This window comes from Apis cerana, linkage group LG1 (assembly GCF_029169275.1).
Source record: "Apis cerana isolate GH-2021 linkage group LG1, AcerK_1.0, whole genome shotgun sequence".
NCBI classification, from domain to species: Eukaryota; Metazoa; Arthropoda; class Insecta; order Hymenoptera; family Apidae; genus Apis; species Apis cerana.
In genome coordinates this window covers 2,440,182-2,460,263 of record NC_083852.1, presented here as the reverse complement: position 1 = coordinate 2,460,263, position 20,082 = coordinate 2,440,182, and the positions used below count along the sequence as shown (strand labels likewise).

The 20,082-nt window shown below is 30.7% G+C and overlaps 2 protein-coding genes and 1 long non-coding RNA gene across 5 annotated transcripts in view; 1 reads left to right on the top strand and 2 right to left on the bottom strand.

Annotated features, from left to right (window-relative positions):
• LOC107992839 (protein muscleblind) overlaps window positions 1-8,934 on the bottom strand; it is a 455,871-nt gene extending 446,937 nt beyond the window's left edge. Inside the window, exon 1 of the mRNA XM_062085004.1 lies at window positions 8,911-8,934. The gene's annotated coding sequence lies outside the window, so the exon portion shown is untranslated. The remainder of the gene's footprint in view (window positions 1-8,910) is intronic.
• LOC133665649 (uncharacterized) lies at window positions 2,429-3,348 on the top strand. The gene is made up of 2 exons (XR_009828780.1): window positions 2,429-3,051; window positions 3,127-3,348. It is a non-coding gene; the product is annotated as an uncharacterized LOC133665649 (long non-coding RNA).
• LOC107992733 (RRP15-like protein) lies at window positions 5,543-8,972 on the bottom strand. 3 transcript variants are annotated; one of them, XM_017048780.3, is made up of 2 exons: window positions 8,911-8,972; window positions 5,543-6,314 (listed from the first exon to the last, which is right to left on the bottom strand). In XM_017048780.3, exon 2 carries the CDS (start codon window positions 6,308-6,310, stop codon window positions 5,621-5,623), a length of 690 nt encoding a protein of 229 aa, XP_016904269.1. In that variant the 5' UTR covers window positions 6,311-6,314; window positions 8,911-8,972; the 3' UTR covers window positions 5,543-5,620. The 3 variants fall into 3 exon arrangements, with proteins under 3 accessions (XP_016904269.1, XP_061941218.1, XP_016904268.1); XM_062085234.1 differs by lacking the exon at window positions 8,911-8,972 and adding an exon at window positions 6,532-6,707 and having other exon boundaries at window positions 5,543-6,388; XM_017048779.3 differs by lacking the exon at window positions 8,911-8,972 and adding an exon at window positions 6,532-6,704.
• Between the last annotated feature and the right edge of the window lie 11,110 nt (window positions 8,973-20,082).

Genomic DNA, 20,082 nt, shown 5'->3' with positions numbered 1-20,082 from the left:
AGGTTACAAGGATTATTCCAGTTTCAGTATTCAGAGAATCAATGTTTGTAATGAATTATGAAACTGGCAATCTTAGTAGTTTTTTTTTTTTGTGCATTCGCGTCCCGTTGTCAGCCGAAACGATGAAAATAAAACGTTGATCACGAGATTCAACGTCGCCGCTTGAAAGAAGCATTAACCGATCCGACAAATGGCTCGTCCATCAGAATAAAACTCAGTGTAAAGGCAGAAGGATCGAAGAAGTGTCTTGAAAATGAGCGTGGAGAATAGTACGTTAGTCGACTCGTGGCCCTCGTCCAAAATCGACTATATGACCGGCGAGGAACATTAATTTGTAGCCGCATTAAAAGCATCCCATTTTGCGTTCTACATTGTATTGTCCCTTTTTTTCGCAGTGTCTGCTCTTATATTTTGTTTGATCGATGTATAATATACATTAGCCAAAAGTTTGAAAATCATCGATGTGTCTCGTGGAATGTAAAAATTGAAAAAAAGAAAAAGAAAATTAGAATTTCATTACAATTACAAGTATTTCTTCTCGCTCACTTTTTTAAAATATATATACACATCATAAAATAATAAAGTATCTGCTTTCCCCTCCCCTTTTTTTGTGTCCAAATTTGCAAATTGCACTTTGTCTAATTAAATATTCATCACTCAAGAATTTAATTATATCCAATGCGCGTATTCTCAGCTTAATAATATCGTGATATTAATCAATTCATAATCGAATTTCGATAAATATGGAGGATAAATGTGGAAGTATAATCAAAATAGATTATGGTATAAATTTAAAAACAAAATCTAATATCGTTACGTCTTTTACATGACAAATCAACGCGTAGCGGCAATGCAGCACCTCGATCTATCCACGTTATTCCTATATACTTGTGTATCGAGGGAACCTGGGACGCAGTAATATAATGGTTTCGCGAGCAGCATGGAGAATCGTCGGTTTCGTGACTGCAGCTTTTGGTTCGTGACTCATTCGTGACTGGGATTGGGATCTGACCTCGCCGCTGCACGAGTTAACCATTGCATTAAAGTTCGAACGGTAGCGGTAAAAAGTGCGGGAAGAAAGTGAACAAAGACCGCGTCCAGCCGCGTTTTCTGAACTATAATCGACGAATTATCGCGAGTAATTATCAATGCAATCGAGAAAATTATTTTCTTTGTCTTCCTCTCACTTTTCGTTTTTTTCTTTTTTTCTTTTTTCATGAACAGTGTCAATCGAACATTTTTATCGAAACGAGTAAAAATTAAGAAATATCAATCGAAGAAATCAGACTATCGGTACGAAGTCGTTACGAAGAAAATTTCCATGTTTTATTTTATTTTTAAACGTATAATAGATAGCGTATCCTCACTATCGAGTTTCCTATAATATCACATATGTATATGCCTGGATATATTATGCTTCCAGATTGGACACCAGCTCACTTCCAATATTTGATATTACTTATTTTTCCGATTATAAGAATTTCTCAGAGATCAAAACATTTATCTCAATATTATAATAATACCGCAAAGAAAAATTTATTCGTCATGGAATCATCTTTTCAACACCAATTTACATACCTTAATCCTTACAGGGATGTAATTTGAACAAAATTGAATTTTTGAACGTTCCTTTCTTTTCCGATTTCCATCGCGTTTCTATCTTTTTCTTTTTCTTTTACATCTTTCCTTGCACACTTGCACTCTGTTGTCGATTCTTTCTTCTTTTCCTCTGTCGCGTATTTCCTTCCTTCTTACGCGAGGACGTTTCGTTAGCTCGTAAAGACATGAACGGAAAATTTGTTTAGCTTGTGATTTAAAGCGTCGCTTAACCCCCTTATTCCTTTCCATAGGGGTTGGAGATTTGTTGTTTCGTAGCCACTCCGCTAACTGCGCGACAACGCCGGAGTCACATAAGCAATAAGCGAGAACATGGATATCGTGCAGTCGATTTGGCCTGTGTAGTACGTTTAAGAAAGACTTTTATGTTCCCTGGGACAATATCGGGAAATTTATTCACACCGGAATTGCATTGTGCGTCGATCGATACACACGTGCACGCGTGTATTACCTCATACTCGACGTTCTTATTTTTTTTTTACCTCGAAATTTATTATATATATATATGTCAGATTTACATACCCCAGTGTTGGTTGAATGACAAGGACTTTTTGAAAATTGTATTTCTATTTTAATTTTTTAAGATTAAAAAGTCAAGGATTGTATTAAAATTGTAGCTAAAAATATAAGTTTCTTTTAGCGATTAATAAAGATTGAGCAATTGCATTCATTATTGTTACGAATTATTTAAGATATAAATATCGATGCGTGCTAAATAAGAAAATATAGTAATGTATTTGTATACTTATTATTTCACATTAAGAAACAACACGAGACATCTTGTGGTGCGCAATACTAACTAACCAATGTCTCAAGATCCTGTGGATTAACCTAAACGAGCAAGGTAATATCGAGCAACGGCATACAAGCTTTAAAAGACGTTTCAGACGCAATATCAGTTTTATACAGGGTAAGTATGCTAGTCTTTTTATGCCCATCCGATCTCGGGTCAGTCGTGAAAGAGAAAGATGAAGCTAATCCCTTCGACTCTCGTCGAACAATCAAGTATGTGCAAACTTTCGGCTAATCCTTGCGGCTGCACTTGCCTTAAACGTATCCACACACACAGTGGCGCCCTCTGAGCAATCCTGCACGTGTCACGGTGTAATTAAATATTTGTAAACAGAGGAAAGGGATTCTCCGACAAGAGTTGGCCCAAGTTGTCGGTTAATTAGAGAGACAATGAACTTAATCGCATTGCCCAAGTTCGTCACAAAGGTGTCCGACCAGGGTGCGAAACGAAAGAGGAAGAGAAAGAGAGAGAGAGAGAGAGAGAAGAGGAAGAAGTTCTTCGCTTTGGCGTCTTGAAGTTACGACATCCAATCTTAAACTCTCGAAGCTCCAGCTGCGGAAACTATCGCGTACTGCCGCAGAATTTCTTACGCGGTCCAGGGACAGGAGACTTTGGCGAAAGAAACTTGAAACGCGACGATCGTAAGAGCTGTTTCGAAATGTTTGTTGTATGTATTGGCTAGTTTTGGGGGAGTAACCGATTTTAACCTTTAAAAGTTTGACAGAAGAGACGGGATCGAGAGAGGATTTTAATGGATTCGAAAAAATTGGAATTTTTTTTATGAATAAAAATTAATGGGATTGCAGATTTTTATATGAAAAAATTTAAATGCGCAAAAAATCTGCAAGATATCCGCATATAATATTCAAAAATATATAGGTTATGAAGGGAGCAGGTTAAATATTTTTATATTTCAAATAAATTTATTTTCTATTTTATTTCGTATAATTACTATTTTATCCTTCCCATTTGTTATCTCTATTTCAAATAACAATCCTGTCCAATGCAAAAAGATAAACAACCAAAAAACAAAATCCCAACAAACTCGAGAACCCTTTCCCTATCTCCCGTTATCGAGAACACGATAAAAGAGGCGCGACCTCGCCGAAGGGGGTGGTCGGAGGGAGCGATACGAGCGGATTCAATGTGTTCGTTAATCCGTTCCGCTTAATGCAACGACGGGGGAATGCAGGATCCCGGTATATACATCGAAACCATGAGGGTTGAAGCCTCGCTTCCCCGTCGTCGACACTGACCGCTGGGGGTAATTACCGTGCCCGATGAAAAGCTCTCACGCTCAAACCCTTTCTCGACTAAGCCGGGATGCGATCAGTCAGGCGTCGATCCCGACCCTTAAGGTGACCCCTGGCCATCGAGCAGAGTGTGTCCAGTGCCAATAACCGGTCATTTTTCTGCAAACGATCTCAACACGTATGTACATACCTCTGTGCCTCGTTTCCCTTCCATTTCGAGTCGGTCCAAGGGGTGCTTACTTAGTTGGTTCGAAGATATAGGGAAGGAAAGGAGGAAGAAAGTGGGCCCTTATAACAGTGGCCTGGTTCAAATCATGGAACGAGGTCAACCGTGGAACAACTGTGAAGTACGGATATCGATTTTTTCCTTGTTTCGGTGTATGTTCGAGATGTAGGCAATGGACAATTGGTCGGGCGAATTGGATAATTATCTTGGCGTGATTAAGTGCGAATTTTTTCATAAATTTTTAAATCTTTTAAAGAAAAAAATCTATTAAAGAAAAGAGTAATAACAATTATGATATTTTATGTAATTTAAATAATTATTATATATTTAAAATAAAGATGGAAAATATATTAAAAGATTTTTATCCATCTTAAAAATAAAAATATATATATAAAGATAAATAAAATGTAAATATTCGTAAGAAATAGAACAAAAGTAATCGATAAAGTATATCAAATTTAAAATTATTGTGATTCGAAAAGCAATCGATATTACAGAATAGATAAGTGCGAGTACAGTTGGTAAAATACCAACGAAGTGTAAGTAGTTTCGTTTCGAATTCATTTAGAATTTTTATAATTAAAAAAATTACGCTTTTTATTGAAATAAATGAAAATATTTCTAAAAGAATTTCTAAAAGAATAACTAGAAAAAAATTAAAGTTAAAGAATATTAAATATTTTTGTAGTTATCTATCAAGAGTATTAAAATATATATTACTAACAAAAAGTAACTTATCAAATTTATATTTATTTAATAAAATTTGTGCTATTTAATTACGATCATGACTTGATAAAATTATTATTTTGTTTCAACTTTTAACAAATTATATTTTTACAATTATTTTATTATTTTTCCTTATTAGTGATGTATTAAGAAAATAAAGACTAAAAGATTATATCTTATAAAAAAATATTTTAATTAAACAAAATATTATAATCATTTTAAAATACGAATAATATATAGAGAAAATATCGTTAAAAATAGCCGCGATATAACACGATACAAAAATATAAGAGAATATAAATAATTAGAGCATAGAAGGTAGCAACGATGTTTAAAATTCATGTGCCTATTGACCTTAGAGTAGGTCAATCAAAGAGCGTATCTACGAAGTATAGTGATTACTCGTGTCAAGAGCAATTATCAAAAGAATGTATAATACCGACATACTCAATAACTAGAGGTGCATGGCTGAGCATAATTAAATCTAATCACATTCAGATTTTATTAATAATTTTAGGTTTTATTATAATTTCTTTCTAAGCATTGTTTAACCAACTGAGATATAATTAATATCTCCTTAACAGTTCTATTCTAATAAATTGTACATTTTATAATGATTTAATAATGAAAATAATCAAAAAACTGAATTCTATGAAATTCTATTGTAATTTGTGAAATAAGATTTGTATAAAATCTTTTTTAAATTTGGATTACAATCTTAACAATTCATAATATTATTTGAATAATAATAATTGTTAAACTAGATTTAAAATTCTATTTTTTTTCCATACATTAAAGTTTATTTTGAATAAATTGTTTCTTATATGTAATTAAATCTTATATGTAAAATTGTACAAATTTTCTTATTATTATCAAAATAAAATATTAAGATTTTGCTTTTTTATAAAGTAAAAAATAATAACACTATAACTTCATATAAATTTTATATGAATTATTTCTTATATTTACATAAATTAAAATATTTTGTATATTTTTTTTTACAATTTAATCATCGCTATCCATATCTTCAACTGCTGAAGAATCTTCGTCTTGTTCTTTACGATCCCAATCTTTTAATTTTGTTCCCATTACAAAATCTTCTCTCAACACATTCCAAGTTTCTTTATCTTTTTTCTTTTCAAGCTTTTCATTTTCTTGCTCTTCATTTTTTACATCATTATCTACTGAAATACTTTTACTTCCTCCCATAAGAACATCCAAAAATTTAGTCTTATCGATACTTCTTAATACTTGTTCACGTTTCCTTTCTAATGGGCCAGCTTCGGATAACTTTTTATTAATTTCACCTTGCTGTTGTTTAACAGCATTAAATAATTGTATTACACCTTTTGTAGCAATTTTTTGTAATGTTCTCTCACGTTCTCTATCCATTATACTTGGTTTTACTCTAATACCTAATTTTTTTTCCTTTAACTGTGGTTTTTTAACAACATCTTTTTCTTCTTTTATTTCTTGTGAGTTTACTTCTTCTTTAATTTTCTCAATATCTAATAATGAACTTTCTTTATCTTCTTTCTCTTTTATATCACATAACCTTTTCGCTTTTGATAAAACTATTGTCTTTTTACGTTTTGGCTTTTTTGTCTGTAGAATTTTACGCATAGCATCTGCCCATCCTGAATTTCCTCCAGCATCACTTTTAATGTCATCTTCAAATTCTTTTTCTATATGCATCTTTCTAGGATTTATATAAAAACTTTATTACGTTATTCAATTTTGTATACTTATTCAAAAAATATTTTTATCTAATTCCTATAACATTTATAATATATAGAATGAATTAAATAATATTCATATAATTAAGACGAATAATGATTTTAAATCATGATTTAAAATATAATTTATATAGGTTATGTAGAAACAAGAATATTTTTTATATAAATTCTGAATACAACCTTTGATTTTTTCGATGATATTATATTATTGATGTTTATTATATTATTGATCACACACTCTTTATTTGATTGAAAAATTAAAAAATATATAATACTAAAATATTTTAATTATGAAAAAAGGGAAATTCAATGATTAGATATATGGACATGTGGCGACATCTTTCGCATAATTTTATAAAAAATAAAAAATATTCATATGAATAAAAAAATGCCATCTTTGGAGTATATTTTAAACTTTATGAAACATGGAAGCGAATTATTTATCATCAGAATTTCTATATAAGTTTAATTAGTAATGCACATAAAATAAAACTACAATATTGATGATGCTTAGAATTAAAATTAAATTTTTTAATGTATAATCATAAATAAAGTATATATATATAGCAGATATAGCAGAATATTCTATAATAATCCTATATTATAAAACGAGATATGTAGAATGATATGATACCTTATAGACCTTCATGTTATATGTTTTAAAATATCGACTTCGAAAAAAGCAGAATCCTTCTTATACTGCAATTTACTGCAGCTGATACAGAAATTAAATTCACTTTATTCTCGAAATTTATACATCTATATATATATATATGAAAAAATCCACGAGATCTACTTTATCCATACTCTTTTACCAAAAATTTATTTGAAATTAATGATTTTTTCTTATATAAGTTTGCAAAATATTTGATTTTTAATCATTATACAAAACAAACATAACAAAAGGAAACTGAGCTAATAAATTAAATTTAAATATAAAAATTATATTCAATTATATTTAATTATATATATATAAGACACAAACACAATACATCAATATTTTATATATTCATTATTATGAAAATATAAAATATTGATAATTATATTGATAATTTGAAATTAATGAATCAAGAAAAAATTAAATTAAATGTATTCTATACATATTTCTATATTTATTGTAATCATTTTTAATCATTTTTAAAAACAACACTACAAGTTATTACTACTATCATTTATTACATTATTTGTGCACTTATAAATATATTTTATATTAAGCAATATTTCTAAAAAAGTAATTTTATAAATCATTTATATTTTATATTTTAAAAAGCTTTTATTTAGAAAAATGAATCTTTAAATTTAATTAAACTTAAAAATATCTTAATTAAAAATGTAATATAATTAGTATATTACTTTTAGAAGCTTTAATTCTTTAATAATCTATTTCTATATTAGCTAAATGCTTATATATCCCTACTTAATTCTTACTTAACAAAGATTTAAAAAAATAATAATTTTCTATATAATATTTGAAGATTACTTTAGAAAACTTACTTACAAAAAAATATCAATAAAATTGAAATTATATAAAAATACAAATATGCTTTATTATTCCATATTGATTTCCGAAATAAAATAAATAAAATTATAAAGGATATAATTAAAATAACATAATAAAATTCCATAATATGTAATTATATAATTATAGAATTTTATTAATTAATAATTGGTAAAAGATTCAAATACTACTTTTTTTAAATATATAACTTTTTATGAATTAACAACAAGAATTATAAAACAAAGTGTAATAAATGTTTACTTAGGAGATTAATATAATAATTAAAAAAAAATTAAATATTATGGTTTGGAATAATATAAAAAAATAAATTTTACGATGAATATTTATCATTTATACTAAAAAAATTTATTAAAAAAAATTAAAATTCAGCATTTTAAATGATTTGAAAAAAAGATATATTAACGATATTTTCTGCAATATTATTTGCAAAATGTGATAATTGACGGTGAAAAAGAAGAGAATTTTGCAATTATAAAAATTATTACAAAAAAAAATCTATTTGATAAATTCGAACAATAAACTGTAAATAGAATTTATATTGTAATAAATTAATATTCTTTTATAAAATGAAAATATTTTTAAATCAATAATGAATGCTTTGTTATTATTATATAGCAAATTATTACATATTTCAAGAAAAAATGGAATTTCTAATCATTACGATTATTGATAGCACAAAAATGACAATGTATATGTTTATAATTTCGATTATCGAATCACGAATTCAAAAGAGAAAATGCAAAAAAAATTTGGTAACAAGTCGAAATATGTCGAAATATGTCAAGCTTGACGATAATTTGCTCAAATGGAAATTAAAATCATGAAACAAACGTATTAAAAGAGTACATATATTGAAATCAAGCAACAAGTGAATTCAAATCTAGACTCAACGAACTATCGGTAACCTCATCGTTGATAGAAAAAGAAATAACTCAAAATACTAATTAATTTTGTCATTACAATAATAAATGAATTATTAAATAAACAAAAATGATAATAATTTATAAATTTAATAATAAAATATGAATATAATTACTTACTGCGTAATCAAATCATCGAAGCCGGTTACGAACACACGTCCGATCACAATAACTTTCCACAGGTGACTAATGACGCATACACATAGCTCAAGTAATGGCTTTCTGATTGGCTAGCTATTCGACAATCGAAATTACCGTATTGTACAATATATTTTAATTACTCTAAAATAAATATAAAAATTAAAATAAATATATTCAAATAGATTTTTAATTTATTTATTCATGTATATCTTCATTTATTTTTCTATTTATTTTTTTTTATTCATTCTGAATATTTATTTTTTGATGTATTTATTCATACCTTTCTTTATGATTTAATTATTTATTCGTTTATTTGGTAATCTAATTATTCATTTATTTATTTATTAAAATACTTGTTTCTTATTTCTTTAAATATATTTATATATATATATATATTATAATTTTTATAAAAATAGGAATTAATTTAAAATATTATAACAATAAATATTATAAATATTAAAACAAAATTATTAAAATTAATGTAATTTTTTATATTTAATGAATCATATTTAATTGAAATAATAATTTCACTATGAAACATATATTTTCATACACACAATATATCTAGTGATTTATTACTAGTAATAGAAAAGAGATTATTAGAAATATTTATGAAATATAAAAATTAAATTCGAAGATCAAAAATTTAGAGAAAAGAATTTAAAAATAATTATAATTTATAATGTATAAAGAGATCACTGTAGAAATAAATAAATCGATCAATAATTAATAAATCGATAATGAATTATAAATATAGAATGAAGTATAAATATAAATCAAATAAACAATAAATAAATAATTTAAAAATTAATAATATATAAATAAATTAAAAATCTATTTGAATATATTTATTTTAATTAGTAATTAGAATAATTAAAATATATAATACGATATATTAATTTTGATTGTAGAATGGCTTACAATGTCAACCAATCAGAAAGTTATTATTCGAGTTGTGCGCGCGTGTTGTCAGTCAACTGTGGAAAGTCATCGTGATGGGACGTGTGCTCGTAACCGGCTTCGATGATTCGATTAGGCAGTAAGTATTCATATTTTATTGTTAAATTTATAAATTATTATCATTTTTGTTTATTTAATAATTCATTTATTATTGTAATGACAAAATTAATTAGTATTTTGAGTTATTTTTTTTTCCATCGACGATGAGGTTACCGATAATTCGTTGAATCTAGATTTGAATTTACTTGTTGCTTGATTTCAATATATGTACTCTTTTAATACGTTTGTTTCATGATTTTAATTTCCATTTGAACAAATTATCGTCAAACTTGACATATTTCGACATATTTCGACTTTTTACCAAATTTTTGTGCATTTTCTCTCTTGAATTCGTGATTCGATAATCGAAATTATAACATATACATCGTCATTGTACTATTAATAATCGTAATGATTAGAAATTTCATTTTTTCTTGAAATGTGTAATAATTTGCTAATGCGTATGTATTTTTTTTTCAATAGCTTTGTATATTCAATCTATTCTTCTTTATTATTATTATTTATTATTATTGATTTTTAAATTATATTTGACAATCTTTCAAAGATTAAATTATTGTTTTTTTTTATTCATTTCGCGATTAATTTTCAAACTAGTGAATAGTTTATACTTTGATTTTTTAAGATAGAACTTTTAGTTGATTATTCTTTTATTTTTATATGGTCGATTAATATATTTTAGACATTTATTTAAAAAATTTTTATTTTCTTTTGTATAGATTATAATTTTATTACCTTATCCAAGTTCAAAGACAAAAGAAGTTTCAATATGGACGTCATCGTACTTTTTCAAAAAGAAGTTTGATACTACTGGTTAATTTTTTTATTGTATGTATTTATTTTGTTTTTTTCTTATATTTTTATATATTTATTGGTAAATTTTTGTTCAATTATAATAAATATTGTCAAAATTTTTATTAATACTTCTTAATCTTTTAAATAATAATCTTAAAAATATATATTTTATTTTCTTATATATGAAATTTTTTATTCATAAAAAAATTAATTAATAATTAGTTTGTAATTTTAATGATAAAATGATAATATTTTCAGAAACAAATATTAGATAGAAAGAAAATTATGGAAAGAATATTTTGTTTTTTTATAGATCCTATTTTTCTCAATTACTAATACAGTATTATTTACAATGGAATTTTATGATTTTGTGCAATGCGGTTGGTACATTCAATGTTTGCTCCGTAATAATTTTTTAATATTTTAATATTTTAAAACATAATAGCTCTAATTAAATTCATTATAGTCGCGAAATTAGAGTCAGTGCTTGTTTGCCGAGTATAAATTAAATTTATACGTTAATATATATATTTTTTTAAATATTTATTTTTAATAGAAGATAAAATAAGTGCTTCTCAAAAGAATAATGCAATTATTATGCGAAAAGGTAATTATTTTTATATATTTTCTATTAATTTGTTATTATTTATAAACTTTGTTTAAATTATGATATTTCACGTTTTTTTATAGTTTCTATTTCTTCATATTTGATAAATTATTAATGATAATTATTTCGTGATAACATCCTGTGGATTATTGATACAGATACAGATTCTTCGCATTCATCGGTGAGTCGCATGCATTTATATTCCACTAGTCATTCATGTCGTAGGATTAAAGATCTGATTCGACACGGATGATTAGTTGTATACGTAGATTTTTAAGATATATTCACGAGCACAGTGACCACAGGTATTTATTTATAATATACCCGTGAGTAATAACAATTACTTGTGTTTTTTTATTTAATTTAGGTTAAGGTCTTCTTGAGCTTAACGGGTTTTATTAATAATTAACAATTTTATATGCAATTTTATATTAATATGCATATATTATATCAATATAATATAATAATTAGTTCGAATTTCTATAATTGAAAATGCAATTAAAATAAGAATAAATGATATTAAGTAATATTTACAATATTTAATATTAAAATAATTTGTGAATTTAGTGGTGAAGAATGCATATATATTACTATTAATTCGATCAGTTATTTTTATTTCTTTTGTTATAATAACAAATTATTCGTGTAATTTTCGTTTAATATGATCTAATTTCATAATATAATTTAACATCTGTACATAATTCAGTTTTCTCCGTATAAATATGAATTAAATTTTATTTTGTAATAAAATAAAATATAAAGTAGAGTCATAAATAATTTTATTTATTATATTAAAGTTAATATAAATAATTTATTAAATATTAACAAATATATATATATATATATATATATTTATAAGTAAAATCGCAAATAATTTGAAATATATTAAGAATATAATGCAAATATTCTCTTTGATTTGAGAAATATTAGTTCGTTAGATACAAAATATTTATACTAATCTGTCTTTTTAACTCAGGATTTTCAGGTTTAATCCTTTCCGTGTCCATTGCCAGAATCTCTCAGGATGCTCAGGACTTACGTGTCCAGATGTTATTTGAATGGGAGAGAGGCAATGGGCATGATGACCTTAGCTCATAAGTTTTTAATAATTTCTCAGCGATTGATGCGTTAGTGTATCGTGCACGACATATTTTCCACATTGTGTGTGTGTGTGCGGTTAGATTGTGAAATTGCGTCGTTTCTTCTAATATTTCATATAATTTAACTTGAGATATTGAAAATATTCACGATTATTCTCATTATAAATTTATACATACGAAATTATAATTTTTATTTTTAAATTTATATCAAATTACGCGATATTTTAATATAATAAATAATATAAAATTTTTTTCATATCTTTTCATTAATAAATATTCATAATTAAAATTAAAGATATACACGTATTTTTATCGCGTTTCACGCAATGGTCGCTAGCCATCGTCAGTCGATTTTAAGAAATTAAAATACGTAAACTTAGAATGTGCCAAGCTCGAGTGTCGGATGCATCCCGGGACGTTTTCTCTAGTTTAGGCTCTTGCGCCCGAGTATTATGAATGAGAATCGTGGAATGAATGTGTTGGTATGCTTGTTTTGTCATTTTTTAAATACAAGATTAGATAGGATAGGTAGTATACTTTCTGTGTGTGTGTGTATTAATTATAAATAAGTAGAGCCGGGCAACTTGTCATAATCTCTGATCAGGGGCGTGTTTTCGTGTGACAATCTGTTTCTGGAAACGTAATTTGAAAAATTGAGAGTGAAGTTGAGAGTGATCATCGATGTCACTTGTTTCTGGCTTCATTTACATATTGATTTTTCGAATTTCGCGGTCTCGAAACGAAACGTTGCGCATGTGTGAACAATGGTCATCCATGTGCATTTCAACTTATGCGATTTAGTTTTTTTTTTTTATTTGCGACTAGGGAATCTCCAGCCTAGATATAAGTTTTAGCGGGTAGTTTGAACTCGAAGAAAGAAGACGAAGAAGCCCGACAAACTGTCACGCATAGGACTGAAATGAATGGCTTCTCATTTTTTGAATTTTTTTCGAGTCCAAAGAATGGAAAGTCATTGTTACTACTTTGTCACTGTGCTCGTTTTAGAATATGTAGTAATATTAGTATTATTTGCATGTGTTGTGTTCTTCCAATCTCTTTTTCAATATCTCTCAATATTGGAGCATTTGTTGAAAATGTTGTTAAAAATATTGTTTTTGCTAGTGTAAACATTTTTTAATTCTTGTATTTTATATCATATTAATTTATTTAATATACATAAAATAAAAATTGGTAAATCAGCATCATCTTCAGTGCGGTAGGTAAAATACAAACATAGACAAAAAAAGCAAATAATGGGAGAAAAATTGATTGGTAGCGCCATCTCTTGCATTATAAAAGACATTTCTTCAAAGGATAATATAGAATAAGAATTAAGCATCAGCGTCATCTCTTGAGTATTCTACATTATCCTGGAGATGTATTTGATAGTCGAGAGATGGCGATGAAGATTAATTCTTATTTTATTTCTATCTTTCTCCTATTATTTACTCTCTTTATATTATGTTTTATCTGCGATTTTAGAGATGGCGCTGATTCTACAATTTTTAAGTTATCTCCATCTTGCTTCCAGTATTTACTTACATTTATTTATTTGTACTTATATTTGAAGATAACTACAGGAAAAATATATGATACTAATTGAAATTTATTATATAAATAATAAATACGAAACCATGATATTATCATTTCAGTTTCTACAATAATTTAAATAAATCTAAGTATAAAATGCAATAAATTTTATATAGGTTTACAAAAAAATATTTTGTGATAGAATATTTTTTGTTTTAATTTTATATCGAAATATAGTTTATATTTCGACTAATACTAACGTTACTATCGTATTCCATCTGAATCGATAACTGATGATAATATAACATAGAAAGAGAGTCAAATTCTCGAATTCTCGTTAGAAAAGAAATGCAAATTCTTTTTATTTTTTCCTCGCGGATTTTATTTATTCTTATTAGGTAACTATTAAAATCATTCTTTTTCAACTACTTTCCTTCAGACAGGTAGCAAGACTCGTACTCCAAAACGATCGCACTGTTTAAACTGAAAATATTTGAATCTCCATAAAAATGTCTATCATTTGCAATGGTATTTTACGAACAAAAATTCTCTTTATCATATTCGGACAATATCAATTTTGTTTTTTCTTTTTTTTTTTTGCGCTTAATACATATTATGCTATACTTAAGAAATCAAAGAAATCAATAATGCCTAAAATTAGAAAGCATCGCAAAAGAAAATCGACCATATCCCCGTGCATCGAAATGCAATTTGCATAATGCTTCGAGTATGAAAGTAACTACAAACGCGCTTTAACCTATCTGATACTTATGTTAATGGGCACATCGGTCGAGGACCTGGCTAATGACAAGCAGTGGCGATTATCTCGATGAGTCGTGGCTAAGACGGGATTTCTTTGTACACAACGGTGCTGGCTTTTGCTCTTTGTTATAACGCAAAAACATTTTTGCATCGCGTTACAGGAGTTGAGTGGAGTGTCGTGTACAGAAATCATGAGACATTTTACGTCACGAGATTTGCAATTAACGCGGCGTTAAGATATACACTAGTGAGCATAGTAAATAAATGGAAGTTTTTGCTAAATATTTCTTTTCGCTACGTTATTTTAAAATTGCTTAGCTTAACAAACCAAATCTTATCGTATATACTCTATAAATATATTATCGCATATATTCCAAAGACTTTTAAGATAAAACGCTTTACATAAGAAATATCTCCAATTATACTCCAAGATCGATTCCATCCAATAACACTTTCCTTTTAAAATTATTTCACGCTGCTAAACGCATATATTTTTATACACGATTCTTCAATTGAAATCGATGGAGTAGCGTGAAATAATTCGAAAGATTGTTCGAAACTTTTGAATCATCCGATTTGCGAAAGATATATTGAGAAACACTGCTCGACCCGTGCCTCACTGCCAATCCCATTTCTCCATCCATCCATCCATCCATCGATATCGAACGAAGGTGAAAAAAAAGCACGGTAAATCTCCCACGTTTTTACCACCGAATCATTCAACCTATTTCGCCTATCTCACACTCTTGGCCAAGAAACACCAAGAAAATCAACCTTCGCACACGCGCACGCATCTTGTATATCTATATTTTGTCCGATAGCTGGCAAGTCCCGTGGCAAAGAGGAAAGTCTCTGGCTAACGAGGGAGCCAAGAACAGCTTACTTGGCGGAGGCAGACCATTTTCGAAAGTTCGCCGAGTTGTGTAACAAACTTTACTCAGGATTGGTTGCCCGAAGGGACGAGGGTGGGGGTTAGAAACGGCGGAGAGAGAGAGGCACGTCTACGGATCGGGATCGCGTGAGACAGAGACGGGAAGAGGGAGAGAGAGGGAGAGAAGGTTCTCGAGAGGTGGAGAAGGAGAAAGCGGCGAGAACGAGGTGAAAGGAGATGACAGAGGCTCGTTGCCGTGTGGCACGGCAAAGCAGAGTGGGGAGGGATCCAACGAGAAGAGATCTCCTCGGAGAGAAGAGATTCAGTTAGGATTCTATATAACCGATACCACCGTTAGACGTCCGACCAAATACTACGTGCAACTTCGTAATGATAAGCGATACCCGGGGATGATGCCTTTGGGAGGGCAGATATCAAGTGGCGAGGGGGTGGAGGGTTAGATTTTTTGAAAGGATTTTAGCCATGCTTTGTAAGCGATGAACTTGTAATCGAACGTGTCCTGCAAGGGGAAGGGAAATAAAAGAACGGTTTCTTGTTGACAGATGGATATAGTCGATGTTTCGATTCGTACACGCGAGAAGAAAGTAGTTTTTAGAAGAGGAAAAATAAGACGAAATATGTTTTGCAACGGTGCGCAATTATTCGGAGAGAAGAACGAATGTACGTCGAATCTTAATTGATAATTTTGAAGCGCAAGTTGGTAACGATAAATATATATATATAAATGGAACGAGAAAGGAAAGAGAGACACAGGAATCAGGAAGGGAAATCGGAAAAACTAAACGGTTTAATCAAACGAATTCGAATCTGAAAGTGATTCGCGCCTCTCTTTTCTCAAAAGGAGAAACGTTTCGCGCAATTTCTCGCGGAGGAAAAGGAGAAAGGGGCGCGAAAGATGGTCGATGATCGGTCGGGGGTTGGCACAGATCACAGAGCGCGCGCAGGATGCGGCCGCAGTTGCTTGGCCGACGCTCCTAATTCCGTCGGTCGCGCGGACGTCAAACAAACAACCGGCAATTAAATGCAAATACAGCTAATGCGTTCTGGGTCGAATGTGCAAGTCACCGGGCTCGTTATGGAGATCCACCCGCGGCCATGTTGTTTCCATTCCCGGCCTCTACGCGTTTACACGTCCCTCCCTGTCCCTCTCCCTCTCCCTCTCTCTCTCTCTCCTTCTCGTTCTCCCGTTCCCTCTTTCGCGCGCCGGTCGATATCATCCAAAGCTGGTTTTAAACTGCACGCAACATCGGGGAGATCGTGGCGGCCGTGGAAACGAAACCGTAAAGAGATGCCGCGTTTGGATACCGCGGCAAACATAAGAGGGAAAAAATATCGATCGACGATCCATCACGAATTTCAACCGTTCCACCGATCTTCCTTCCCCGTTTCCCGGCCAAGTCTCGGGGGAAAAAGGATCGTTGCGCGAGATCGTGTTGCTCGAAACATCCGAAAGCGTAGCAGTTTCGTCGGATGTTGGGAGAATTTGGATGGTGGTGGACGATCCGAGTGGCCATTGGATAGGATACTTTTGATCGATGAGTATTAGATGAGACGAGTACTTTGGTACTTTGGATAAGTGAATTTGGTAGATTTAATTCATCAGAGTAATTTAATAAATTAGTGGTGTTAGTTCGATCGTGCAAGATGGCGCTGCTATAATGTGTAAGGAATATTTGATGCAATGGGATGCAATATCGAACTATGTTGACAAAATTTGATAGATTGGTCAGGTTGGATAATTGGACATTATTTTTTTCATATTCGTGTTTCATATTTAGGAAATTGCTTTGATAAGGAATGTAGGAGTTTTGATACAATGGGACAGTAGTTGTGTTAACAAAATTAGATGTATTTTTATCCTTTCGTACTTGATGCTTTGAATAAGGATAATTGATATATCGGTTAGATTGAATATATATTTATTGACATTTGTCAGAACAGGACCGAGTTATCTTAACGAAATTTCTCCACGCGGTATAAAACTAATTCGAAAAAGGAAATCTTTAAACATCCCGTTCGCAATTACTAATCCACGAATCGATCGAATCGAGTCGTGAGGACTCGCGCAACCAACAACCGCCGCCGCTGGAACGAATCCCTGGGCTTACGATGCCTCGGCGGATATTTCAATTTCCTCCTACAAGATTAACGGAGGATAAAGATGGAGCAGTCTCGGAGGACATCGAATCACAGTCTTCTATTCGATCCGCCATACCGATCGGCAGGTTAGCATTAAACCTAACCGGAGACGCGGATCAGTCAGGGTCTTCCTTTTTACCTTTTCGCAACGCGAGTTTAAGTAAGCCCGCCTATAATCCGCAGAGCAAATTATAACGAAATTGAATCTGGTATCGCTCAAAATTTCTATCTTCTTCCGTATAGAAGTTACAAAAATATAGTTATGTTAACAAGTGCCTCGAAACTTAACCAGACCATCCATTTCTATTATCCGATTACTTCCTCTCTGCCAATCGGCACACTCGACCAACCCAATTTCCCGATTCTCTCAATTTCTCTCCCCGCGTATTATATTTTTCCACCGTTTCTCCGCTACACCGTTATTCAAAGGACGAGAATCGGTGTTGGATAACGGATGGATAAGGGGAGGCGAGGCGAGGCGAGGCGAGGCGTGTATCCACATTATGGGCCGCGCACGTATATTACACGGGTCAGGATACACGAAGCCGCGGCGTATCGCGCAGAATAGACGAGCGGATTACGGGTTATACACAGTCTGCGGGATTTGAGGGATGTATAGAATCATGGATCTGCGCGCGGCGCGAGTGTGCGTGCGCGGGCGCAGGCGCCCTCCGCGGACTCGATTACGGAAGCCGGGAAGAAGCCATCTCGGGAATCCCGGGGGAGGCTGATTCGGCAGCCGCGTATCGTCCAAAAATCGAAATCGAGAGGATCGGTCCTGATTGTTTTCCGCCTTGGAACTCTTGCTTTCGGGGACGATATTTCGAGTAGTGGGAATTTTCCTTGATGGGTTCAATCTCGAGTTTTTTTTCAACGTTGGTAATAATTTTAAATCGAATCGATATTGAGCTTTTTGCATTCGATTTTCCGTCGATTTGCGGCTTGAAAAGAAAATGTTGATGATATATAAGGTCAATGTTTCATTAATTTTCTTAATTTCTTGATTTTGTAGTAGTCTAGTAGTTTCGTTATCTCTTACAAAAAATTATTTATGCAATCTTTCGAGCCGGTGAATTTTTAAATAATTCTTAAATAATAATTCTGGTCGGTTCTAATTTGGAGTTGGTTTTTAAATATTTTCAGTCCTTGGTGATAAATGGTTGAATACAATAGTTCGATATTTGATTTGCTAATGCTAGTTTTTGAAATGGATTTTTTCCGGTTTCTTAAATATTTTTTTTATTTTACATCATTTTTATTTATAACGATGATCGCGCAAATTTTTTCTTTTTGCATATTTGAATTTGAAACGAATGCAACTTATGTTTGCGAGGTTAAAATTATTATCATATGTTGCATCACATAACAAATATTACAAATATGACGATAAAAAGTAGACGTAACCCGATATCTATTTACGCACCAACTTTCTGTATCTGCTAATTAAATTTGAACAAACTTACATAATTTCTCGATCGGCTGGTAAAAAATATATTTCGAACTTGTATCGACAGATAGGCTGACCCGATTTCGATCGAGCAACATTGATCATTTCTGAACAAAGTCAAAGGCTGACGTAATTTGCGTCACTGATCCGTGAAAACTTCATCTCCGTATACTCTCGCTTGATAAATAACGCGTGCGTGCGCAACACGCGTTTAACCGTAAAAAAGGAACACGTGGCCGGAACAATGTATGAAATGTTGATCCTCGAAACGATCGAAACGTCGTTCGTCAAGGTATACACAAGCACCCTACAAAATCGTGATAGCGATCTCGTTCTATTAAGCTTACCGTGTCACGTGGCTTCCCAAGGACCCATGTTTCACGACGCGCACGTTTCGATAGCAATAACGCAACGCGGATATCTATACCTTGTACAACATATGTATATATACATAATCTATACATATATTTTCTTAGAATCGATTCGTTAGAATTCAATTGCTCAAATAAGATTGCTACGTACAAATTTGCAAATTATTTTCAAATATCTTGAACATATGTCGACTCCTACGTATCTGTTGGATGGATTCTTATCGGATCCATATTTATCACCCATCTTCTCTTTACACGTTATTAAATAAATAATTCATCCCGTCTCGAAAATTTAAATCCACAGCGTGCATCTACTATCGCATCAGCAGCTCCTTCGAATTTCGCGAGAACGGACTCGTCGTTGTAAACAAAATTAACCAGCCCATTAAATTAAATTGCCCAACTGCTACGTATACGTAAACTTCTTCCAGAAACGGCGAAGTTTTTTTCGCGCACAACTCGTATCATATTTCTTCGCATCCAATCCCTTT

Bases quoted from the DNA above. Each gene is read 5' to 3' on its own strand.
- LOC107992733 (XM_017048780.3), bottom strand. From the start codon at position 6,310: ATGCATATAGAAAAAGAATTTGAAGATGACATTAAAAGTGATGCTGGA.